At 47.4% G+C, this 27313-nt stretch overlaps 1 protein-coding gene across 2 annotated transcripts in view; it reads left to right on the plus strand.

Moving 5' to 3' along the window:
* The window catches only part of GALNT9 (polypeptide N-acetylgalactosaminyltransferase 9), an 89222-nt gene that overhangs the window by 23785 nt on the left and 38124 nt on the right, over positions 1 to 27313 (plus strand). For both annotated transcript variants that reach the window (XM_053588215.1, XM_053588214.1), the window contains exon 2: positions 16346 to 16526. In XM_053588215.1, the coding sequence (XP_053444190.1) occupies positions 16346 to 16526 (181 nt within the window). The remainder of the gene's footprint in view (positions 1 to 16345; positions 16527 to 27313) is intronic.

Genomic DNA, 27313 nt, shown 5'->3' on the forward strand with positions numbered 1-27313 from the left:
TGGCCTCACACAGCTCACAGCAACCTCCAGCTCCTGGGCTTTGGCAATTCTCTTGCCTCAGCCTCCCGAGTAGCTGGGACTACAGGCGCCCACCACAATGCCCGGCTATTTTTTTTTCTTGGTTGCAGTTTTGGCCGGGGCTGGGCCCGAACCCGCCACCCTCGGTATATGGGGCCGGTGCCCTACAGACTGAGCCACAGGCGCCGCCCAGATTAACTTTTTTCAAGTCCTTGGAGCAGGAGTGTGCCTCTGGGTCTTTTGACCCAGGATTTGGGAGAAACACACCTAAAACAATGATATAAAAGGTTGAAAGCAGAGGCAGAAAAAGACATATGAGGTACACATTAACCCAAAGAACCCAAAGAAATCCGAGCAGCTTTATTAGCATCGGAAGCAAGAGATTTTGAGCCAAAGACATTTTTAACAATAAAAGTGATTATGATAAAAGTAGTGATTCATCAGGAAATATTATAATCCTGAAACAATGTACACTTACCATCATATACTCAAAATGTAAAAAGCAAAGATTGAAAAACTGAAAAGAAGAAACTAAATCCATATTCCTCTCTCTGAAATTGACCAGACAAAAGAAATTAAAGTGATGATAGATTTTACCAAGATTGTTCTAATAATCCATGTAGAACCTTTCATTTAGCAATGAAAGATTCTATAGTCTTCTCTAAAGCATATAGATTATTTTTAAAAATTCAGCATTTGCACGGCAACCCACTCAAAATGCCAAAGAAACAATATAATGTAGTCTATGTTGTCTGACCATATGCAATAAAATAGAAATTGTTAACAGAAAATAGACACAAGTAATTTATATATTTTCAAATAAAATTATAACTTTAAATCTTCCATGGACTAAAAAAGATGTGCTATTGAAAATTAGAAAGTACTTAGAACCTAATAACAATAAAAAAATTACATACAAAAATTGCCGGGGTGACCTAGATTGTATTTAGAGGAAAAAAAATCTATGGTTTAAATTGATATATTGAGGAAAAAAGTAAACTCCACAGAAATTACACACTCTGTACCCTGTGATTCTTTCAGTCACAAATGCATCCCAGTTAAAATTCTCTTATATTCTGAAGAGAGTCCATCTGCTTACATGGTTGAGAAGTCCTGGGCCTGGGTCTCCTGGCTTCGGGAATGGCTGGATCCAGGGACAGAACTGATGTTACTATCAAGACCCTGCTTCTCCTCAGCCCTCCTCTGCTTCCCTTGGTGTTCGCTGGACTCTTGCAAGGCCTCCCTGTGTGCAAGATAAAGATAACCTACAGCAAATCCCTATTCCAGGTGATCAAGACATCAGAGGCAGGAGCACTAATGGTTATTAATCCACTTGGGGTACAAGTTCACCCTTGGCCCCTCACTGTGTCCAGGGGGATGAGGTATCTGATGGGGATCACGGGGAGGGAAGGCAGGCCAGGTGGGTGAGGGTGACACCACATGTGGGAGTGGGCCGGTCCTGGAAGGGAGGAGGAGGTTCTATTCAGAGGGGAGAGAGACAGAGAGAGGGAGAGAGAAGGAGTAAGGAAGAGAGACGGGGGAGGAAGAGAGAAAGAGATGTGGGAGAACTGAGTCTCCAATGTCCTCATAGCAACCTGCCCTAAGTGCCCGTCCAGATGCCTCCATCAGACCACCAGACTCCTCAGACAGGGGTTCCATTCTCATGCCCCTGCCTCCCCCGTCAGTCAATCACATTCAGTGTGTTTATCTGCATGTGGAACCTGACAAATGTGACCTCACCTCCCTGCCCCCTTTAGCAGCCCCCACCTCCTGCAGAAGCCCCATCCCCATTGCTGCTCCCATAGCCCCCCCAGCCCACAAGGTTCCCCTCCACATCACCCACCCATTCACCCACACGTGTGAGCATCTCCCAAACACTGGGAGGGTGAGTGAATACACGGCGCAGCTACAAATCAACATTTTATGTTTGCAGCCATCAAAAGTTATGACTATGAAGAATTTTTAGTGACATAGGAAAATGCTTCAGATACAGTGATAAGAACAGAATGCAGACTTGTACGTACACCATCTATATTGATTGAATGGAGCTGAAGCCATTATATATAATCTTATAAAAATAATATGGAGCACTAAAGTACTGATATTAGTTTTCCCCCTAGAGTGAAACCCCGTGAGATCCTGCATGTGTGTGTTTGCACGCACCCGCGCAGAATTTTCTACACAAGCATTTATGACATTTTCAATCAGATGAAATGTACTTTCTAATTAAAGAAGTGAAAGGATATATTGCTGGCAGCAAATAAAACGAATCCGAACCTTCTGGAAAGTAATTTGGCTCCAATATCCATAAAAATATCAGTATCTTTCACCTAGCGGTTCAATTTCTAAATAAGTAAACAATCCTAAATAACAAGTGAATGGTAAACAAACGCACAAGCACACAAGGACCGTTAAACAAAGGCTTACGGACCTGTCACTTGATGGAATATTACATGGTGGCTTAAGATCTCTGTTGAGGCCACAGCAGACCCTTCCCGAAGTGATTCTAAATGCGGGAAAAAGCAAACCACTCACAGGCTTTCTCGCCCTGAGAGCGGAGCTCAGTCTGCGATGCTCCTCTGGGCCCGCTCGGCCTCAGGGCATCAATGAGCAGCTGGGCTCCGCCTGGGATCGGCCTGGACGCACTGCACCGCGTGCCTTCCGCACTCCCTGTGTCCCTGCGCGTGTCCCTGGGTGACCCGAACTGGACGGGCAGTGGCTGGCGTTGGGGACAACCAGGCGGCGGCGCCCCTGCCCTGTCCCAGAGGAGGTGTCCGCTGAGGCGCTGGTGGGAGCTCCGGCCTTGAGCTGGTCGTGCGCTTCCCAGAGTGTGGGCTCCGGGTGGGGAGGGGCCACTCGACCCTGCCCCTTCCCCTCTTCTCCCCCACCAGCTCCTCCCCTTCCCTTCACCGCCCTTGTCCTTTCTCTTCCCTTCCCCGAGTCCCTCCCCTTCCCTTTCCTTCCTCAAGTCCTTTACTTACCCTTCCCTTCCTCCCAAGTTCCTTCCCTTCCTCTTCCTCACTCCCAGGCCCTCCCCTTCCCTTCCCTTCCTCTTCCCCACCTTGCCCCTCCTTTCCTGCCCAGCTCCGCCCTCCTGGGCCCCTCTCCTCTCTCCTGGCCACATCCCATATCTCTGTCCCTCCCTCTATGCCCTACCCCACCTCCCCAGTGTTCTCTGAACCCTCCCACCTAAACCTTTGCTTTCTAAGACCACCTCAGGACACACCCCCTCCACCTGGTACTCCTAGCCTCTAGGAGTGTTAAATAAACACTGTTTCATTCTGCATGTTTGAAGACTACCCAGTTTCCCCAGCACCAGTTATTGAATAGGGCTTCTTCCCCACAGTGTGCATTGCTGTCTGCTTGGCAGAAAGTTGTTTGTAGGTAAATGGCTTTATATCTGGGTTCTTTGCTATGATCCAATTCATCTATGTCTCTTTTTGGTGCCAGTACCATGCTGTTTTGGTTACTGGAGCTTTGTAGTATAGTTTGAGGTCAGGTAATGTGATGTCTCCAGCCTTGTTCTTTTGGCTTAGGATTGCTTTCACTCTTTGTGCTCTTTTCTGGTTCTAAACGAAGTGTAGAACTATTTTTACTAGATCTGTAAAATATGCCATTGGTGTTTTGATGTGGATTGCTTTGAGTCTGTAAATCACTCTGGATAGTATGGACATTTTAACAAAGTTGATCCTATTGTTTCATGAGCACAGTACATTTCTCCATTTGTGCCATCCACAATTTCTTTCCTCAGTGTTTCATAGTTCTTATAGAGATCTTTCACCTCTAAGACCCCTGTTGGTCACCACTCACAAAAATTAATTCAAGATGGATAAAAGATGTAAATGTAAAGCATGAAAACATAAGAATTCTAGAAGAAGGCAGTGTCTGTAGCTCAGTGGGTAGGGCACCAGCCACATACACTGAGGCTGGTGGGTTCAAATCCAGCCCGGGGCCAGCTAAAACAACAACAACTGCAACAACAACAACAACAACAACAACAGGAACAAAAAATAGCCAGGTGTTGTGGCAGGTGCCTATAGTCCCAGCTATTTGGGAGGCTGAGGCAAGAGAATTGCTTAAGCCCAAGAATTGGAGGTTGCTGTGAGCTGTGACACCATGGCACTCTATTCAGGGCAACCACTTGAGACTCTGTCTCAAAAAAAGAAAAAAATTCTAGAGAAAATGCAGAAAAACTTTTTTAGACATTAATCTAAGCAAAGAATTTATGAGTAAGATCCCAATGGCAGTTATAGCAGCAACAAAAATAAATACCGAGTGGCCATAAAGTTTGAATTGCACGTGAACTTTATGGCTACCCTGTAAATGGGACTTGATTAACTTAAAAAGATTCCACACAGTTAAGGAAATAATCAACAGAGCAAATAGACCACCCAAAGAATAGGAGAAAATATTTGCAATCTACCCATCTGGTAAAGAACTAATAGCTAGAGTCTGCAAAGAACTCAAATAAGCAAGAAAAAAAATTAATGACCCCATTAAAAAGTGGGCAAAAGACATGAACAGAAGTTTTTCAGAAGAAGATGCATAAGGGGGTGGAGCAAGATGGCGGCCGAGTAACAGCTTCCCTGCAACTGGGCATGGTGAGTCTGGGTAGATAAGATTCCAGGCATCTCTGGCTGGTGGGATCTGCCTATAATCATCCCTTTGAGGCTACAGGGAGTCAACAAGGGACTTCTGGACCCCAAGAGGAGGACAAAAGCAGTGGAAAACTGGCAAGTTGCGTGTGTTCGATCCACCTAATCCCACCGGCAACCATAAGTACAAGCAGCAGTGAGACTGCAAACTGGAAAGGCCTTACCTGTGAACTGTTTTGGTGTTTTTGGACTTGGCACTCAGTTGAATTGCCTTGGGGAGAGCTTGAGCAGGAGTGCGGAGAACTTTGGGCATTGTCTAGGGCCCCAGACTGAGCCACTGAGCTGGGCCACAGGGAGTCATTGTGAGAGAACTGCCCCAGCAAGCTCTGCCCTCAGGGTCCCAGAGCAAGGATTGGGTGGGAGCTAGTAACCTAGTGGCTGAGCAGCCTAAAGGCAGGGACTGAGCTGCCTTACAGCCTTAACCCTTAGGGGCAGAGTGAGATAGTTTTGGCACACTGAAGACTCGGGCTGTTGCCCTGGGTAGAGTGCCATGGCGTCACAGCTCATAGCAACCTCAAACTCCTGGGCTTGGCACCACCCAGACATCCATAAGAGCTGCGCCGTGACCCCCGACCCGCAACCCACACCCGCTGGGCCTTCGCATGCCCTGACAAGGAATTGCGGGAGCAGCACAACCCCACGTCCTCCCTCTTGTATCCTCCCTGCCTCCACACTGGCCTGCTCGTCTGGCCAGGGACTCCGGTAGTCGTGTGCCCTCCAGAGCCCTCCCTGCCTCTGCATGGAGCCCTTCTTCTGGCCAGAGACTGCTGGAGCCTTGGGTTCTCTGTGCCACAGTCACTGGGTGCCAGGCACTCCCAGAACCGTGCACACTACCTCCCGCCCTGTTGCTGGATCTGGGTGTGTCACACGCTGGAGCTGCTTCCACAACCAGAACTCCTTAGCTGGGGCAGCCCCAGAGGAACTACACAGGGTCACTCCCTACAAAGATCCAGCAATAATAGGGTGATCCCTCTGGGGTCTAATCTTGGAGAGACACCTCCCCAACTCTGAGGACAGCCAGAGGCAATGGTGAAAAATAATCATGAGGCGAAATCAACAGAAAAACTGTGGCAATATAAATAATCAGAGTAGATCAACTTACCCAAGGATCAATGGGGCAGACACAGTATAAGATCCCATGCACAAACAAATAGCTGAGATGTCAGAAATCGAATTCAGAATCTGGATAGCAAATAAGATTGAATTAGAATTCCAAGCAGTAACCCAAAAGATATCTCAAGAATTCAACAAATTCAAAGACCAAATGACCAAAGATTTTGATACATTGAGACAAGAAGTTGCAGCCCTCAAAGATCTCAGAAACACAGTAGAATCCCTCAGTAACAGAATGGAGCAAGCAGAAGAAAGGATTTCTGACATTGAAGACAAAGCTTTCGAATGCTCCCAAACTCTCGAAGAGGAAGAGAAATGGAGGGCAAAAACAGATCACTCTCTCAGAGAGCTCTGGGATAATTCAAGGAAAACTAATATTTGTCTTACAGGGATCCCCGAAAGCGATGAAGTGGCTTCACAAGGCACAGAGTCTCTTCTCCATGAGATTATGAAGGAGAACTTTCCAGACATGCCAAGAGATTCTGAAATTCAGATAGCAGACAGTTTCAGAACTCCAGCACGACTCAACCCAAATAAGACATCCCCCAGACACATCATAATCAATTTCACTAAAGTTAATATGAAGGAGAAAATTCTGAAAGCTGCCAAATGAAAGAAAACCATTACCTACAAGGGGAAGAATATTAGAATAACTGCAGATCTCTCTGCTGAAATCTTTCAAGCTAGAAGAGGATGGTCATCAACTTTTAATCTCCTAAAACAAAATAACTTTCAACCCAGGATCCTATACCCAGCTAAACTGAGTTTCATTTATGATGGAGAAATTAAATACTTCAATGACATTCACGTGTTGAAGAAATTTGCCATAACTAAACCAGCTCTCCAGGATATTCTCAGACCTATCCTCCATAAAGACCAGCATAATCGTCCACCACAAAAGTAAACCCACCCAGAAAATTTTGATCAAATTCCAACTTCCACAGTCACAAAAGGATTAAAAATGTCCACTGGACTCTCGAAAGGCTTATCAATATTCTCAATTAATGTGAATGGTTTACACTGTCCTCTAAAGAGGCACAGATTGGCTGATTGGATACAAAAACTCAAGCCAGATATCTGCTGCATACAAGAATCGCATCTTACATTAAAGGACAAATATAGATTCAAGGTGAAGGGATGGTCATCTATATTCCAGGCAAATGGAAAGCAGAAAAAAGCAGGCATTGCAATCCTGTTTGCAGATGCAATAGGCTTTAAACCAACCAAAATAAGGAAGGATAAGGCTAGACACTTCATATTTGTTAAAGGTAAAACTCAATATGATGAGATCTCAATTATTAATATTTATGACCCAACCAGAATGCACCTCAATTTATAAGACAAATCCTAACAGACATGAGCGACTTGATTTCCTCCAGTTCCATAGTAGTTGGAGATTTTAACACCCCTTTAGCAGTGCTGGATAGATCCTCCAAAAAGAAGCTAAGCAAAGAAATTTTAGATTTAAACTCAACCGTTCAACATCTGGACTTAACAGACATCTACAGAACATTTCATCCCAACAAAACTGAATACACATTCTTCTCATCAGCACACGGAACATACTCCAAAATCAACCACATCATAGGCCACAAATCTAACCTCAGCAAATTTAAAAAAATAGAAATTATTCCTTGCATCTTCTCAGACCATCATGGAATAAAAGTTGAACTAAATAACAACAGGAATCTGCATACCCATACAAAAACATGGAAGCTAAACAACCTTATGCTGAAGGATTGATGGGTTATAGATGAGATTAAGAAGGAAATCACCAAATTTTTGGAACAAAACAACAATCAAGACATAAATTACCAGAACCTCTGCGATACTGCAAAGGCAGTCCTAAGAGGGAAATTTATAGCACTGCAAGCCTTCCTCCAGAAAAGGGAAAGAGAAGAAGTCAATAACTTAATGGAACATCTCAAGCAACTGGAGAAGGAAGAACACTCCAACCCCAAACCCAGCAGAAAAATAACCAAAATCAGAGCAGAACTAAATGAAACTGAAAACAAAAGAATTATACAACAGATCAATAAATCCAAAAGTTGGTTTTTTGAAAAGATCAATAAAATAGATAAATCTTTGGCCAACCTAACCAGGAAAAAAAGAGTAAAATCTCTAATTTCATCAATCAGAAATGGTAACGATGAAATATAACAGACCCCTCAGAAATTCAAAAAATCCTTAACAAATACTACAAGAAACTCTACTCTCAGAAATATGAAAATCTGAAAGAAATCGACCAATACCTGGAAGTACGACACCTACCAAGACTTAGCCAGAATGAAGTGGAAATGTTGAACAGGGCTATATCAAGTTCTGAAATAGCATCAACTATACAAAATCTCCCTAAAAATAAAAGCCCAGGACCAGATGGCTTTACATCAGAATTCTACCATCCTTTAAAGAAGAACTAGTACCTATATTACTAAACCTCTTCCAAAATATAGAAAAAGAAGGAATATTACCCAACACATTCTACGAAGCAAACATCACCTTGATCCCCAAACCAGGGAAAGATCCAACAAGAAAAGAAAATTATAGACTAATATCACTAATGAATATTGAAGCTAAAATACTGAATAAGATCCTAACAAACAGAATCCAACAACACATCAAAAAAATTGTACACCATGATCAAGTGGGATTTATCCCAGGGTCTCAAGGCTGGTTCAATATACATAAATCTATACATGTAATTCAGCACATAAACAAACTAAAAAATAAGGACCATAGGATTCTTTCAATTGATGCAGAAAAAGCTTTTGATAATATCTAGCATCCCTTCTTGATCAGAACACTTAAGAAAATTAGTATAGAAGGGATATTTCTTAAACTAATAGAGGCCATCTACAGCAAACCCACAGCCAATATCATATTAAATGGAGTTAAATTGAAATCATTTCTACTTAGATCAGGAACCAGGCAAGGTTGCCCATTGTCTCCATTGCTCTTTAACATTGTAATGGAAGTTTTAGCCATTGCAATTAGGGAAAAAAAGGCGATCAAGGGTATCCACATAGGGTCAGAAGAGATCAAACTTTCACTTTTTGCAGATGATATGATCGTATATCTGGAAAACACTAAGGATTCTACTACAAAACTTTTAGAAGTGATCAAGGAATACAGCAATGTCTCAGGCTACAAAATCAACATCCATAAATCTGTAGCCTTTATATATACCAACAATAACCAAGCTGAAAAAACAGTCAAGGACTCCATTCCTTTCACAGTAGTGCCAAAGAAGATGAAATATTTGGGAGTATACCTAACAAAGGACGTGAAAGATCTCTACAAAGAGAACTATGAAACTTTAAGAAAAGAAATAGCTGAAGATGTCAACAAATGGAAAAACATACCATGCTCATGGATGGGAAGAATCAACATTGTTAAAATGTCTATACTACCCAAAGAAATATATAATTTTTTTTTTTTTTTTGTAGTGACAGATTCTCAGTGTACCATCCTCAGGTAGGAGGTGGCCTCACACGGCTCACAGCAACTTCTAACTCTTGGGCTTACACGATTCTCTTGCCTCAGCCTCCCAAGCAGCTGGGACTACAGGCGCCCGCCACAACACCCGGCTATTTTTTGGTTGCAGTTTGGCTGGGGCTGGGTTTGAACCCACCACCCTCAGCATATGGGGCCAGCACCCTACTCACTGAGCCACAGGCACCGCCCAGCAATATATAATTTTAATGCAATTCCTATTAAAGCTCCACTGTCATATTTTAAAGATCTTGAGAAAATAATACTTCGTTTTATATGGAATCAAAAAAACCCTCGAATAGCCAAAACATTACTCAGAAATAAAAACAAAGCAGGAGGAATCACACTACCAGACCTGAGACTGTACTATAAATCGATAGTGATCAAAACAGCATGGTACTAGCACAAAAACAGAGAAGTAGATGTCTGGAACAGAATAGAGAACTAAGAGATGAATCCAGCTACTTACCGTTATTTGATCTTTGACAAGCCAATTAAAAACATTCAGTGGGGAAAGAGTCCCTATTTAACAAATGGTGCTGGGTAAACTGGCTGGCAACCTGTAGAAGATTAAAACTGGACCCACACCTTTCACCATTAACTAAGATAGACTTTCACTGGATAAAAGATTTAAACTTAAGACATGAAACTATTAAAATACTTGAAGAAAGTACAGGGAAAACTCTTGAAGGAATCGGCCTGGGTGAGTATTTTATGAGGAGGACTCCCCAGGCAATTGAACCAGTATCAAAAATACACTACTGGGACCTGATCAAACTAAAAAGCTTCTGCACAGCCAAGAACATAGTAGTAAAGCAAGCAGACAGCCCTCAGAATGGGAGAAAATATTTGCAGGTTATACCTCCGATAAAGGTCTAATAACCAGAATCCACAGAGAACTCAAACGTATTAACAAGAAAAGAACACGTGACCCTATCTCAGGGTGGGCAAGGGACTTGAAGAGAAACTTCTCTAAAGAAGACAGACACACGATCTACAAACACATGAAAAAAAGCTCATCATCCTTATTCATCAGAGAAATGCAAATCAAAACTACTCTGAGATATCACTAACCTCAGTAAGAGTAGCCCACATAACAAAATCCCCAAACCAGAGATGCTGGCATGGATGTGGAGAAAAGGGCACATTTCTACACTGCTGGTGGGAATGCACACCAATATGTTCCTTCTGGACAGATGTTTGGAGAATACTTAGAGACCTAAAAATAGACCTGCTATTCGATCCTATAATTCCTTTACTAGGTTTATAGCCAGAAGACCAAAAATCACAATATCACAAAGACATCTGTACCAGAATGTTTATTGCAGCCCAATTCATAATTGCTAAGTCATGGAAGAAGCCCAAGAGCCCATTGACCCACGAATGGACTAGCAAATTGTGATACATGTATACCATGGAATATTATACAGCCTTAAAGAAAGATGGAGACTTTACCTCTTTCATGTTTACATGGATGGAGCTGGAACATATTCTTCTTAGCAAAGTATCTCAGGAATGGAAGAAAAAGTATCCAATGTACTCAGCTCTACTATGAAGCTAAATTATAGCTTTCACATGAAGGCTATAACCCAACTATAGACAAGACTATGGGGAAAGGGCCAAGGAAGGGGAAGGGAGGGGGGAGGTTAGAATGGAGGGAGGGTAATGGGTGGGGCCACACCTATGGTGCATCTTAGAATGGGTACAGGCGAAACTTACTAAATGCAGAATACAAATGCCTACATACAGTGACTAAGAAAATGCCATGAAGGCTACGTTGAACAGTTTGATGAGAATATTTCAGATTGCATATGAAACCAGCACATTGTACCCCTTGATTGCACTAATGTACACAGCTATGATTTAACAATAAAAATAAATTAATTGATTAAAAAAAGAAGATAGATAAATTTACAACAAAAATATGAAAAAGTGATCAAAATCACTAGTCATCAGGGAAATGCAAATTAAAATTACAATAAGATATTACCTTATTCCTGTAAGAATAGCTTTTATTGAAAAGTCCAAAAACAGGAAGGTGCCTGTGGCTCAGTGGGTGGGACGCTGGCCCCATATACCGAGGGTGGTGGATTCAAACCCAGCCCCAGCCAAACTGCAACAAAAAAATAGCTGGGCATTGTGGTGGGCGCCTGTAGTCCCAGCTACTCAGGGGGCTGAGGCAAGAGAATTGGTTAAGCCCGGGAGTTGGAGGTTGCTATGAGCTGTGTGAGGCCACGGTGCTCTACCTAGGGCAGTAAAGTGAGACTCTGTCTCTACAAAAAAAAAAAAAGAAAGAAAGAAAGAAAAGTCCAAAAACATTAGATGTTGCTGCAGATGCATAGAAAAAGGGACACTTATACACTGCTGGTGGGACTGCAAATTAGTACAACCTCTCTGGAAAACAGTGTGGCGATTTCTCAAAGAACTAACAGTAGACCTACCTTTTGATCCAGCAATCCCACTACTCAGTATCTGCTCATAGGAAAAGAAGTCATGTTATCAAAAAGAAACCTGAATTCAAATGTTTATTGCAGCACAATTCACAATTTCAAAGATGTGGCCAGTTGTCCTTCCATTTCACATGCTCTGGGCACAGCTTTGGTGCAGAAAGATAACATCCCAAAAGGCCCATGCCCCACTGGCCTCACCAAGGTATCCACTGCAGTTGCTAAAACCTCAAAGTACAGCTCATTTTCATTATTCATGGTTTCTGTATTTTCACATTTTCCTACTGACTAAAATTTACCTGTCACCCCACCAAATCAATACTTGTGGCTCTTTCATGGTCATTCATGGACATGCTCAGAGATGTGAAATATTTGGTCAAACAAAGCCACATCTGCCTTCTTGTTTCAGCTCTCAGGCTGTAAGTAATTGTCCTTTTCACTGTCTATTGAGTTCCACATTTCCCACATTTTTGTGCTTTTGGTTGGTGATTTTCCTGTTTACAGTGTCCCCCTGGAGCAGAGCAGAAGTGTCGTCTGGTGTACTAAGCATAAGAGGCTGCCATGTGTGTTATGGGAAAAGATACATGTCAGGGAAGCTTCGCCCAGACACAAGTTATGGAGCAGTTGACTCTGAGATCAGTGTGAACAAATCATCGATACCTATCTCTAAACAGAAATGCACTTATAGCAAAATTATGCACTGATGGATTGGTGAGCATGTGTGACCAGAAAGCTCTGCAGAGCTGACCCTGCATTTCTCCAGGATGAGGGGTCAGTGTTTGCTAGATCAGTGTTTAAGTGACTCCATAGAACTCCCTCGAATAATAAGAGTCAGCCACATTTCCAAGAACTGAGATGGGAGTGCCGCTTTGATGACACCCTCAGCCATTCCCCAGCTACCCAAGCACCCCCAGGGGTGCCCCTCAATTCCCCACAAACCAGCATCCAAGGAGTTAAGGCAGGTGATCACAGCCCACCCCTCACGCCTCCCTTACAGCCTATACCCCCTAACCCCACCGATGTCCAGAATTCCTAGGAGCACATTCTGAGCTCTTCCTACCCATGTCGGTCAGGACTTTCCCCCTGGGTGGGACAATCGGCCTTTTCAGCACTTTCCATGAAAGCACAACACAAACAGGGAAACATCCTCCACAGAGTGCTCACAAAGTGCTCGTGAGCATTTAGTAGATGCCCTGCCTGGGCAGGTCTCCCAGGAAGTGACTAGAGCTGAGGCCTGAGTGAGGGGAGGCTCGGGCACCAGGGAATGGACCCATGCCATTTTTTTTTTTTTTTGAGACTAAGTCTTACTGTGTTGCCCTTGGTAGAGTGCTGTGGTGTCACAGCTCACAGCAACCTCAAACTCTTGGGCTTAAGCAATTCTCTTGCCTCAACCTCCCAAGCAGCTGGGACCACAGGCAACCACCACAATGCCCAGCTATTTTCTGTTGCAATTGTCATGTTAGGTGGCCCGGGGTGTGCTCGATCCCGCCACCCTTTATGTATGTGGCTGGTGCCATAACCACTGTGCTACGGGTGCCAAGCCCCAGTGGAATGTTTTAAGCCCAGAAATATCATAATGTAATCTCATGAAAACTTACTTTGGCTGTGGAGTGGAGAATTGCCTATGGGGAGTAAAAGGAAATGGGAAGCTAAGTAGGGAGGGAGCATGCAGGTCTGGGTCTCTGGGGCTACCAATGTGGGGAGGCTGCATGGGGAGGTGACATGGCCAACAGAAGGAGATTCAGGCCAACCTAGGGACATCTGCAGAGTCCTGTTCCCCATGTGACTTTGCATACTCACAGATCCCAGGGTGTAGGACTCGGATGGCTTTGAGGCCAGGCTGCCACACGTGTAAAATAAAACCAGTTTGCTATTAGTGCAAGACAGTGTGATGAGAGAGCAAGAAGCATCTTTTGGGATTAAAAATGTGATTACAAAACCAGTTCAAAGGATGGGCTAATTAACAACATGGATGACAAAGATCAAGCTGATCATACACAAGCGGAGAGAATGGAAACGGAGAACGGAGCAGCAGGAGGCAGGAGATAAAGCAGGAGGAAACCAACCTTCATTTCACACAGGCGGCAGACGAGAAAGAAGGATGGCAGGTGGGAATAGAGCCACATAATTAGTGGGACCAATTTCTGAGTGCTGGGTGAAGCCATGAGCACGCAGTTTGCCGAGCATGATCGATCCACTCCAAGGTGTGCCCTGACCACATTCAGGATGCCAAAGAAAAGGAAAATTCCAATGGTTCTAGAGAGAGGAAAAAGGAAAGAAAAAACCACTCAGCAGAAGAAAGCGGGTCCCACTGACCTTGGGACTCTCCCTGGCAGCACCAGGTGCTGGGGAAAGGAAAAGGATGTTGAGTCTGGACCTCTATGCCCAGCAGAATCATCAACCAAATATGAGGAGAGGTGAAAGATATTTCCAGACATTCTAGGGCTTAGAAAGTTTACTTTCCGGGTGGTGCCTGTGTCTCAAAGGAGTAGGGTGCCAGCCCCATATACTGGTGGTAGCAGGTTCAAACCCAGCCCAAGCCAAAAACTGCAAAAAAAAAGAAAAGAAAGAAAGTTTACTGTCCTTACAACCCTTCTGAAATATTCTTTGAGAATATATTTCAGTGTAATAAAAAGGAGGCCCAAGGCTCACGAAGATGTGAAATTCACAAAACGACAAAGCCAGTCCAGGTTGGATGGAGAAGGAACCCAAGGACAGCATCTGGGTGAATGCTAGATGCCAACAAGGCAGTGAGAAGGCAGGAGGAATAGGGCGCTGCGAGCTGGCCCCTCGCTTCCTGGCTCGAGCCTTCACCCTTTACCTGCGTGGAGGAGTGTCTCTGAGTAGACTGGACTCTGCCCACAGTCACAGCATTGGGAGCCTGGGCTCCACAGTGGCAGGACAGGGCAGTGGGTGCACATGGTCTGTACCATGTTGCCTGGGCACCTGCCTGATCTGGTGCCCACAGACCATGAGACCTGGAGCTGGTTGACTTCTCTGTGCCTCAGTTTCCTTATCTGCAAAATGGAGTGAATTATGCTGCCTGCTTTGCAAGGGATTATGGGGTGATGAGTTCACATGTCCAAAGGGCACAAGCTCCCTTTGGACATGTGAAATACTATTGTTACTATCTTTATGTCTTCCTTCTAAAAAGCTGCACAGAAAGCCAATACCCAAATCTAAAGCAAACCAAAATACGCACAACTCTGAGAAATTAATGGAGTGTCAGGAAAACCAATAAATGTCATCTGGACATTTGGAAATTCCTCAGTAAATGACATAGGTTTGGTGAGTTGAGTGATGGAATTAGATTTGGATCCCTTGGCCTGCTCAGGGGTGGGCTCCACAGTGAATGATATTTATGTAACCACTATGATTTGTTCCTCATTTTGTAATCACCCTGTGGATCAATCCTGTGGGCAGCTCAGTGTCACAGATAGAGGGAGATGTGGATGTCATGAATCACTTTGAGGATGGGAGAGGAAGACCCAGGTGAGCAGGAGGGAGGCATGCGTGGCTTCCCTTGACAACGTGGCGGGGAGTCTGGAGACACTGGCTACAGCTGAAACATTCAGAAATAGAGCCTTAAATATTCCTTTTGGGTCACACAGGTAACCACTAGAATAACCAAAAATAACAACAGCTCAGGAAAATCCAGTGGAGGAGGAGCAGGGGAGGGGAAGTACGGGTGATGAGAACTGGCTTAACTGCTCATTTTTCACCTCCAGAAGTCACAGGAGATTGTCTCAGGCTGACAAAGCAGGCACTAGATCTGTGAGCTTATTATGTACGTGTGTAGTGGACAAAATGAAAAAAAAAATAAAACCAGAAAAAAATATAATATCCTTTGGGGAGCAGGGCTTGCAGAGAAGAGAGAACACACAGATATTAACCTTCACTTTGTAGTTTTCCAGATGGTTTGACTGTTTCAAAATGTGCATATTTTATTTTTCCAAGTGAAAAATTCCTTTTTTTTTTTTTTTGAGACAGAGTCTCACTATGTTGCCCTCAGTAGAGTGCTGTGACATCACAGCTCACAGCAACCTCGAACTCTTGGGCTTAAGAGATTCTCTTGCCTCAGCCTCCCCAGTAGCTGGGTCTACGGCACCTGCCACAAGGACCTGCTATTTTTTTGTTGTTGTTGCAGTTGTCATTGTTGTTTAGCAGGCTCAGGCCAGGTTCAAACCCACCAGCCTCAACATATGAGGCTGGCACCCTGAGCACTGAGTTACGGGCCCCGAGCCTCCTTCACATTTTTTAAGTCAATTTTTAAACTCATTTGCAATTTCTAAGTTAATATTTTTTAACATTAGTATGACATAACTTTTTAGAGCCATTTCAGGTTTACAGAAAAATTGAGCAGAGAGTTCCCACACACAGCATTCCCTGGGCTGAGCACCTTACACCTGTGCATCCCACAGTCCATGAGTCAACATTGGTAGACACTGGTACATTGTTGTCAAAGTCCTGACTCTGTTGGGGGCCTGATAATGATACACTGTCATTAAAGTTTGTGCCTGAAAGAAAAGGGCAGTTAGGAGGAGAGGCAGGGAGGTCGTTTGCGGGAGGCACAGGTCTGTCCTGGGGCTGCCTGACCCCCCTCTCCTATTCTCCCTGCAGGCCTTGCCAAGCCCATCGGTCTGGTGGAGGGGCCAGGGGGCCTGGGCCAGGGAGGCTTGGCCACCACGCTGCAGGATGACAGCCAGGAGGCAGAAGGCAAGTTCGAGGAATACGGGTACAACGCACAACTCAGCGACCGCATCTCCCTGGATAGGACCATCCCCGACTACAGGCCCAAAAAGTGAGTGTGCAGCCCCTGTTCTCCCCCAGAGTCCAGGGGGCAGCACCTAGCACACGAGAGCTCCTGGGGAAGGTTCACAAATGTCTGGCTGTGGAGAAAAATGGGAAGGACAGAGCCCTAGACCTGAAGGCCTCCAAGCTGTGATCACTTCCACTCTCTGGCTCCCCTGTCTATCTCTCTGCCTGTCCCTGTCTCTCCCTCTCTGTCTCTCCTCTCTGTCTCTGTCTCTCCCTGTCTTTGTCTCTGTCTTTCTCTGTCTCTGTCCCCATCTCTCCCTGTCCCTCTCTGTCTCTTTATCTGACTCTGGCTCTCTCCAGCTTCTCCACTCTTGGCCATGGGCATCCTCCTTAGGTGTCTAGCTGTAGGACCAGGCCCCCTCCTTGTTTGATACAGACAAAGTTGGGCTGTGCTTCCACCCAGTTCTCTGTGCTGCCACCAACACAAACAGCACGAGCTCCAAGCGCCAGGCTCTGCTGAGCATGTTTGTCTAACTTGCTTTTGGTCTGATACTGCAATGGTGGCTTAGGCTTTGTTTGAAACGAGTCTCACCCATGTCTAAGGCTGATTCTACCAGCAGCTATACACCTGATAGTGGAAACCACGTGGTTAATCAGGAAGGCCAGGGCCCCGACTGTTGTGGCTTTGCTGTCACTCAGGACTGGATCCAAGCTCTGGCTGTTCTGTCCACTTTGGATGCTGATGAAGGGCCTCAAGGTGACAGGCCTGAGCAAATACCCGATTGTGTGGATGCCATTGTGCTAATAAAGCCCAGCCAAGCTTGGATTCTGGGCCCTTGGAATCAGTGACCAGCTTCATTGGGCTCCCTCTGTGCTGTGTCTGCAGAGACCCAGTACGTGGCAGGAGCCTGGTGGCCAGTGTTGGGTGGTGGGGCCTGCGTTGTCCCGTGGTGAGTTGGTGACACATGGTTGCTGGTGCTTGCCCTTGTCCTGGAGCCACCTTGAAGGGTAGGAGAAGAGGGCACATCTGTTTCTAGCTCCTGTGTTGATTTGCCCATCCCCTGTGCCCTGTGGACACTGGGACAAGGGCTGTATGCTGGAGCTGGATTGAGGAGGGGTAGGCAGGTCAGCAGGGCAGAGCACAAAGCAAGGGAAGACACCCAAGGCTGGGGCTCCAGCCCTCCCTGTCCAGCAAGGAAGTGTGTACTCGTGTGTTCCTCCTACCCCGACCAGCCCTCAGGGGTGTTAACTCATCTGCCCTCTGGTTCACCTGTACTGGACCCAAGAAGGGGAGATGGCTAAAGAAGCCCATGGGGCCTGAGGTAGCAGCAAGCAACAGCCACGTGCAGGTGGATGCTGGGACTAGGAGCTCCCTGTCCCAGCCTAGACTTTCCATTACCCTGTTTCCATAGGTGTGTCCTGGGAACTGATTTTAGGTGCAGTGACGCCATTTTGGGTGGTGCCTGTGGCTCAAGGAGTAGGACACCGGTCCCATGTGCCGGAGGTGGCGGGTTCAAACCCACTCCTGGCCAAAAAACCACACACACAAAAAAAAAAAAAAAAGAAAGAAAAGGAAAAGAATCTTCATTTCATCACTGCAAATGGGAAGCATTGCTTGTGCTAAATCATGGTAACCCTGAAAATTAATGCAATGGAGAGAAAATAACATTATAAGCTGGATATGGCCACAGGGGTGGGAGCCTTTGTGCCCCAGGCCTCTGCTCCCTTCATCTAAAGGACCCAAGGAGAATTTCTCTAAGATGGGATCAGGAGAATAGCAAAAGAACCCAGGTATATTTAGTTTTTGAGTAAAAAACACATTTAGTTTTGGCTTGGCACCTGTAGCTCAGTGGCTAGGGCACCAGCCACATACACCAGAGCTGGGGGGTTCGAATCCAGCCCGGGCCTGCCAAACAACAACGACAACTACAACAGCAAAAAAAAAACCCCAAAATAAAAATAAAATGGCCAGGTGTTGTGGCAGGCACCTGTAGTCCCAGCTACTTGTGAGGCTGAGGTACAAGAATTGCTTAAGCCCAAGAGTTGGAGGTTGCTGTGAGCTGTGATGCCATGGCACTCTACCCAGGGTGACATAGTGAGACTCTTTATCAAAACAAACAAAAAAAATAGTTTTAAAATAGGTCAACTTAAAGAAAAATATTAAGTAAATAGGAATGCAGCTGTATCTTGATATGACAACTGTCACAGACGCGGACTCAGATGACTCAGGCTTAGGAATCATGTGAATCATGTGGTCTGAGCACTGAGGGGTATGTGCGTGTGCGTGCACAGACTTTTGAGCGCACCTCCTGTCCCATGTGTGCTGAGTTTGGGGGGATGAAATAACTGAACTGTCAGGGCTAGCACGACTGCTGGGTTTAAGCATGTTCTTGGCTGTGAGCTACCAGGCAGCTGTACAGTTGAGAGATCCCCCAAGACCACCCTGAAGTAGAGTAACTTGCTAGAAGGACTCACAGGACTTAGAAAAGACACTTTGCTCTGGCACAGTGGATTATAGTAAAAGGACACAGATGGAGACCAGTAGAGGGGAACAGCATATGGGGCAGGCCCAGAGACCAAGTGGGAGCTTCCACGTGTCTCCTATTGGGGGGATTGTGTGGACTCAATTTCCCCAGCACCAATGGGTGATGGCCCAGGCCAGGTGATGCTAGCCAAGGAAGGCCCCCTGGGCCTCGGTGTGCAGGGCTTTTTTTGGTGTGAGCGTGTGGGCATGTGGAGTGGCTAACCACCATGCAGGACTCTGCATGGTAAGAGATTCTCTTGTTTTCCCTTTGAGGAGTCACTTCCCTGTTCCTTCTCTTGTGACCCCCACTTTGAAAAAACCTCAATCTGGCAGAAGTGGTCAACCTCGGCTGTCATTCTTATGTCACTAAAGAAGACATCAGGGCAGCAAACGTGGAAGGAGCTGGCCTTTATGGTGTGCCTTCACTGGCCGAAACCTGACCACGGACACTCGGATTTGAAGGGGCACAGCTCTGTGCCTCCCCAAATCAGAGAAGATGGATTTTATTTAGTGGTTTATATGTTTATTTATATAGCATTTCTTTAAAAAAAAAAAATGAGGCTTTGACACTGGTGATATGCACGGATGCCCCACCCCAGAGGGGTGCAGAGGGCTGAGGGCTGAGGGCTGGGGGCTTCCCCAGTACTGCATGGGGTCTCTTCCCATGCTGAGCCCAGCTCCTACCCTGCTCCTTCCTCTGCACAGAAGCCCTTTCCTTCCTATAGCTGCCACATCCCACACAGCTGCCCCAGGCCCTGTGGAGGGCGCCACCTGCTTCCCTCTTCAGCCCTGCATGAGGATGCAGACCTCTGTGTGTCTCTGACATCTTTCCACAACCCTTTCCCAGTGTTTCACTTCACAGAAACACATGGGGTATGAGCAGATCTTACAGATGTTGTTGAGAGAGTTCTATTTTCATCAAAAGGCTCCACATTGCCAGGCCACAGGGGTGCTAAGAATACCTGTGGGGGGCACTTCCACTCTTGGGGTCTTCCTGGGGGGCCTCCCTTGCCCCTCAGGCATCAGTCTTCTCTCCTGGGAGATGATGCCCTTGATTTAGTCCCCCAGCAAGACACCTCCTTACCATCCTGATAGTTGAGTCCAAAAGATATAAAATTCACCTAAAAATGGGACAACCAAAAAAGGGAATTTGTTGACTCAAGCAACTTAAATGTAGGATTTCAGACATGGGTTGCTCTAGGGCAGTGGTTCTCAACCTTCCTAATGCCGCGGCCCTTTAATACAGTTCCTGTGGGTCGAGACCCACAGGTTGAGAAATGCTGCTCTAAGGGATGATGCTGTTGGTCATTGATTTAATTCAAGCAGAAGTCTTGGTCTTGGCTTTCATTGGTATATGTTTAGTCATGTGCCTGTCCGGGAGCTAGTCACAGCCAGTAGCCTGGGAATAGAGTTCACTGATTGGTCAAGCTGCGGTCACATGCTCCCCATGGGAAACAGGGTTGAGGTGGACATCATGGGGACAGAGGGGCCTAGAGGAGAAGAGCTGGCAGAAGCCCCAGTCACTGGAAACCATAGAGCACCTCACTGGCTCCAACATCCTGTGCATGAACCTTGCTGCTATCCTGTGCCACAGTCTAGACAGTGTTGCTCAACATTTTTTAACTCATGGCACACTTGAACCTGTTGTTAAACTTCGTGGCACACGTAAATTATGTTGATCAAAACAAAGTAAAAAAAGGAATATAGATACTATGCTTTGAAGTTCAAAAAAAATTTAATTAATGAACTTTAAACATTTTTGAGGCACACCTAAAATCCTCTCATGCCACACCAAAGGGCTGCTGCACATGGGTTGAAAATCACTGGTGTACATGCTGTGGGTTCTAAGAGTGGCGACGGAGGGTGGGCTAGGTGGAGAGGCTGAGGCTGCCCTGGGGTCCCTGGTGCCATACCAGGAAGCAGTGATGTCTTCTGAGATGAGTTAGCACCTTAGGGGGCACCGAGCTGCTCTGTAGAAGGAATGACCCTGGCTTAGGTTTGCAACTCCCTGACTTTACTTGGCGGTTCAGCTGCAGGATGGGGGCTCCAGACTTCATGGATGGGCCTTGGTGTCCCTTCCCTGCCTGAGCCTGAGCTGTGTGTGCTGTGGACAGCTGTTTGGAGGTACTGATGCAGTAGAGGCTTCCACCCCCTGATGAGGGCAGGAAGGAGCTCTCCTGACTCAACTCCCCAAAGCCTCAGGTAGCGATGGCCTCATACCTGGGGTTGGAGCAATTGAGCCTCTTTTCTTCCTGGGTTTCCAAATAGTCTTGAGTTTCTGGCCAGAGGTGTTGGGGCCAGAGAGGGGTCCTAGGTCTAGAGTGGCTTCTTTTTTTTTGGCCGGGGCTGGGTTTGAACACGCCACCTCCAGCATATGGGACCGGCGCCCTACTCCTTGAGCCACAGGCGCCGCCCTAGAGTGGCTTCTTGAGGGCTATGGGCCACCAGAGAGATGAGCCCAGCAGGTTTATATCCTAATATTCTATCTGCTGTACTATTTTTAAGTCCCAAAACGACTTACATTTTTAATACCTAATTCTTTAATTTTGGGTTTTCTTTAAAACTCAGAAATCTGAATTATTTATATGCTGAGATATACCCAAAGAGTTAGATGCTACATTAAAATTTTGGCTAGAACAAAGATTTGAAAGTATCTTGACTACACCCTCCTCTGGGGAAACCCTGCTGCTTGCATTCTCACTTGAGGCCCCCCGGGGAGCCCTGAGGGGAACCTGTAGCTTGTTCTATTGTGTCCCCAAAGCGTGTGTGTGTGTGTGTGTGTGTGTGTGTGTGTGTGTGTGTGTGTGTGAGTTAAAACCAAAGGGGGTGTCGAGGGTGAGGGAAGGAGGGCAGGGATGAAGGGTCTCAGAGCTGCTATAACAAAACTTCACAGACTGTGTGGAGTCTAACACAGATATAACATCAACAGATATTTTTTCTCAGTTCTCAAGGCTGAACATCAAGGCCAGGGTCCAGTGCGTGAGCTGGGGCCTGCTTCTGGGATGTGTCCTCACATGGTGCCAGGCAAGTGCTCTCTGGGTTCCCTCTGATAAAGGCCAGCGTCCCTGGCTCTGTTGCCCTGGGGGTCACAGCATCCATATGCAGACCAGGGCGCTGGACCCCTGCAAACATCTGGGTGAAATGAAGCCTGATGTGTAAGGCAGCAAGGTGGGAAAGATGCCCCTCAGGCCATGCCCCCGAGTCCCTGGACCTGGCAGGGCTACAGTTTCTCCCCAGACCCTGCAGTGGGGGATGCTGACAAAGGGAAGAAGAGCCCCTCAGAAGGAGCCATTGAGGGAAGCGTGCCCCCTAGCTGGGGTCTGGCTGCAGCTTTAGTCCCACCTGCCTGCTGCTGCTGGCCCGGTTGGGGTGTGGCTCCTTCTTCTTTGACACTTGGAGAATGGGGTGGAAAGCCACCAGTGACACTTACTTGTGCCCAAGGCTCTAGGCAGGTCAGCAGCCTTTTCTGAAAATGGCTATGGGTGGTCATTTTGGGCTTCCAGCCACCCAGTCTCTGCGAAACTCCTCAGTTCTGTCACTGCTATAGAAGCAGCCAAAGGTACGTGAGAGGGTATGACCACGGGCCAATAAACCTTCACAAAACGGTGGTGGGCTATCTAGATGGGCTAATGGACTCCGGCCTGGAAACAGGACTAACATGGGGACTTTGGCATTTCTTGGTCCTGGCTGTGCCCGGGCATAGTTTGCTGACTCCTGTTCTAGAACACACATTTTTCTCCAGAACTTTACCTTCTTCACATAACCTGGTGTAGTGGATTGTATTTTCCAAACATGGATGCAAAAACATCTCTTCTGGAGTCTTGCACCTCCCATCCCCCAGCACCTGGGTGGGCTTTGTGGCTGGGCACCCGAGAGAGAAAGATGTGGTGATGCTGTGAGACCCAACCGTCAGCCCACAATGGCGCTGGCAGAGCCATGAGGGAGTTGGGCAGGCTCCCACAGGGTGTGAGCAGGACAGGCCCTGGATGACTCTGAGGGAGGCCTCTGGACAGTTCCAGCTATTCCAGCCCTGTCTGACCATGACCCAATGACAGTCCCTGACCCTGACTAGTGGATCCTTAGGCATCCTGGAAGGCAACACAGAGGTGGTGTAATTAAGCTCCCATGCTGGAGGCCAGTTAAGCCAGAGGTGCCTGGAATACCCGGTGAGGAGCCTGAGACTGTATGTGGCAAAATGTTGACATTCAGGTGTGTGATGCTAGCTGTGTTTGTGAGAGTTTCCTGCAAATAGCAGCTGCTGTATGTTGTCACTCTTGGCAGGCTGTACCTGGTGCTTAGTAGGCCCTCCGAAAATGTTTACGGGTGATTAGATGAATGAAAAAAATCAGTGCAGGCGCAGTCTGTCCCCACTTGCAACTTTCAGACTTTGATTCCCTAAATGGCTTTACCCCCCACAGAGGCTGCCCTACTGATTGGGCTGACAGTCCTGGTCACCAGAAACGCACATAGGATGTGGGAGTGTGTGTTCCTGTGTATGTATTCTAGCACCAACAGGCAATTCCATCCACTCACAAACCAAAGTCCTCACTATGTTTTCCCCATTAGATACATTATTGATTTCCTTTTGTCTAGAGGTAGATAGTTTTTCTAATTACTCGGCGGCTTTAATTATGCCACAAAGCACATAACATAGATCTTGATTATTAAGACTGGCCCGTGGGATAATGAGAAGAATACTGGCAAATCCAAATTAAACAGGATCATAAAAATGAATGACCTTATCCAAGAAACCAAACTACATTCCGGCTCAGAGATATCCCTCGTTACATGTTTGCAAAGTCTTCATGCATATCAATTGTATAAGCTCAAACAGTTTGGCTGTCAACTCTAATAAGGGCAGATTTAGAGGATAATGAATTTGAGGACCTGAGAACAGGCACCTTGTGCCCAATTCAGGTCCCCAACATAGCTTCTCCATCTAACACCTCCTATGCTTTGGGTGGTCTGCACGAAGGCAGGTGATGAGGATGGAAGTTCTGTGGGGAAAGTTGTGGGAGCTGCAGCCAGCACAGCTGAATCCTGACTAGTGGTCATTCCTCACCACGGCCACCTTCCTTTCCCAGGGGGGCTCTTTCTGAGCTCCGGTGTCTGGCTTGGGAAGGAGATGTTTTCACAGGAGGGGATCCTCTGGGTGAGCTGCTCTGCAGATCTCACCAGGCAAGATTCCTAACATCTCTTTCCTCCCTGCAGCCAAGTTAAACTCAGGGGAAGATGGGCTCCCTGTACTCTGACTTCCCTCTCAGAAGGAATATGCTGGGATATGTGAGGGCAGAGTGGGCCCTGGGCTGTCTCAGCATGAAAAGCTGGACACATAGACTCTGAATTAGATGCAAAAAACCCCACTCTCTCCACAGGCTGAATCCAGCTTGCCCTTCTCCTGCTGTCTGGCTACCGAAGGGCCCTGGAGCTGAGGCCCTTTGATTAGGGGTGGGATCGGGGGCTCAGCAAAGCTGCTCAAGGACATAGGTGCCCAGCATGTGATGTTGTGTGTACATATATGTGTGTATGTGTGTGCTTTGCGCCCAGCTATCTAGATGGGCTAATGGACTCTGGCCTGGAAACAGGACTGACATGGGGATTTTGGCATTGCTCGGTCCTCTGGTGCTCCCTATCAGCCTCTCACAGGCTGGTTTTCCCTGGGGTCACAGGCTGTGGCCCACCACGGGACTCTCTGCTGACATCAGTGTCTCTGCATGGTCAGGAGGGTGTGGTAACAGCAGCACATGCTGCTGCCACAAAGACACTGAGACTCAGGCCAGCGCAGCACTCCCTGGTGACCTGTCTTCCGAGAACCCTCCTTGGAGCTATTCCCAGAAACATCCGTCACGGGTGACTTCCTGGGTCTGTACTGAAGCTGGCTGCTCCTGTGTTCAGCAGGCGGGGCCGTGGCCCTGGGAGTGGTGCTGCCACTTCATGCCCCTCAGCTAGCACTTCTCTCTCAGGGGCACAAGGGGTATCCCATAAATCTCCATTAGTGTCACTCACTGGCTCTGTTTTCTGTGGCCAGGATCTTGGACGTGGGCTTCCCCGCTCCTCTGTGGCCTTATAAATCCTCTCAGGAAAGCCTTTGGGGCCGAGGTTCTCCAGCCTCTGGTTGTGAGCCAAAGACTCGGCACCATATCCCCACAGTGCACCCTGGCCCCTCTGGCCCTAGCTGCCTTCACCCAGCTGCTGTGTGGGTGAAGTGGGGACACTGAGTGTCCACGGAAAAGCCAGCAGAGGCCTGGCTTTGGGAAATGTGGTGGCCCACTGCCAGTGCAGCTGAGAGATGCCCCATGTTTGATGCATGTGATGTGGCGGGGCCAGAATCTCCTATGGGTGTTGTCATGCACTCGTCTGTAGGGGACGTCCACTGCCATGGGGGCTCAGCCGGGCTGCCCTACAGGCCATCTTCATGGTCCCCTCGTGTGGCCTTCTTGCAGCATAGAGAGCGGGTTTCTTACATGAAGGGCTACAAATACAAATGTCCCAGTGACTCAGCTTGGAAGTCACCTGGCACAGCTTCCACTGTGCTCTTTTGATGGAAAGTGCCAGAAGTTCACCCAGACCCTTGTGGAGGAATGTGGGAGGGGCCATTGCAGCCTGTTTGGTAAGTGGGATTGGCTGCAGCACCTGTCCCAACTTCTGTGCGGTCACACTCAGGACAGGAAGGCCCAAGAGCATAGGGGAGAAGCAGGATTCCCCATCTGACCTTCACACCCCACCCCCATGGGATTATTGTCTCAGACTACAGGAAGCCCAGCAGCAGGGACCCAGGCCCCCAGCCCTGCCCACCACCCTGTGCACTTACATGCCTCCTGACAGCCCCAGCGTCGAGGCCAAGTCCAGATGCCCATGTATCTTCGAGAGTAGAGAAAACTTCCTGGAAGCCCTTACTCCTCTGGGGCCAGAACGTGTCACATGCTTGTCCCTAAACCAAATTTCTGCCAAGGAAATGGATGTGCAGGACTGGCTTAGACCAGCTAAGATCCACCTGCTGGGGAGCTGAGCCTCTGAGGCCCCAAAACTAAATAAAACTGGATCTGTTGGAAGGAAGAAGCAAGCAGGGAGACTGCTGCAGGGCGGTGGGGCGTGAGTGGCTGCTGCTACCAACAGAATATCCAGAACTAGTGGTGTTAGGTGACACCGCTGTGCTTTTAATCTCTCCTGCCCTGGAGGTGGCAGATGCAGACCAGCCATGGCTCCGCAGGTGTTTCTGCCCCTGTGGCCTTTGCTCCTGCCCCTCCAGCAGGTGCCTTCAAGGGAGCTTATTTCTGAGATCTGAATTTGGGCCTCCAAACAGAGGCCAGGCCTAGACAGCCAGGAGCTGCCCGTTGTCCACACCCTGGGTGGACTTAACCTACCCAGGTGGTCACAGAGTTATCTCCCCCAGGGTGTCCCCCTGGGTCCCTGTCAAAGCTCAAGGCTTGTCCCACCTGCCAGGAAGATCTGGATCTTGGTGAGTGGGGAGAAGCTGCCCCTGCTGTTTGGCCTGACGGGGCTCTGCTCTGTGTTTGGGGTCTGACAACACGGGGTCAGGTTGGTCCTCAATCTAACAATGAAATAAGCACCTGAGTCCTGGGTGGGACCCTGGGATAGAGAAAGGAATCCGTGGAAAGTGAAGGAATGAGGATCGGTGTGGGCGGTCGCTGAGAAGGTGGTGCTGGCGTCGGTTCACAGACATGACCAATGCATCCGCTGATGCCAGATGCTGACCACAGGAGCGTCAGTGGGCCCTGCTGCACATGGCCTCTGTCCCTGCAGCTTCTCGGGAATCCTAAAACTATTTTAAAAAACTTAAAATTTGTTTCTAAAAAATGTTAAGGAACATGCTGTCTCCCAAGGAGATTCCAGTCATGATGGTGAGTCATTGAGGCAGGTGGGGGCAGGGGAGGTGTGGGCTGCGCGGTGTGGGTGCAGAGGCCCTGGGCATGCATGAGTCCTCCAGGGCCTGAGCTGCCTGGACGCTTGCAGCATAGCCAGTAGCTGCAGGGCTCAGTGGGATGAGCTGGGGTGGGGTGGGATTAAAAGCAGGGGGTGGGAGAGGGAGCCAGGCCATTGCATGATCCTGAGGACCGAGGTTGTTCTGGGAGTGATGGAGGCTCATTAGGGTCCACGCAGAGGCCATGCTGGGCAGGTGGAGCAGGGCTCCAGCTATGCTGGGAAGGTAAAGGGGCCCCATCACCTGTTGTTTGTTAAGACAGAAGTAGAGAAGGGCAGGTGCTTAGGGGGAAGTGCGGTCATGCTCTATGTCCTGTGATGCTCTCATGAGGAATGTAAACGTGGTGCTGCATTTTTGAATGCTG

The sequence above is a fragment of the Nycticebus coucang genome, chromosome 4, assembly GCF_027406575.1.
Source record: "Nycticebus coucang isolate mNycCou1 chromosome 4, mNycCou1.pri, whole genome shotgun sequence".
Lineage (NCBI taxonomy): Eukaryota > Metazoa > Chordata > Mammalia > Primates > Lorisidae > Nycticebus > Nycticebus coucang.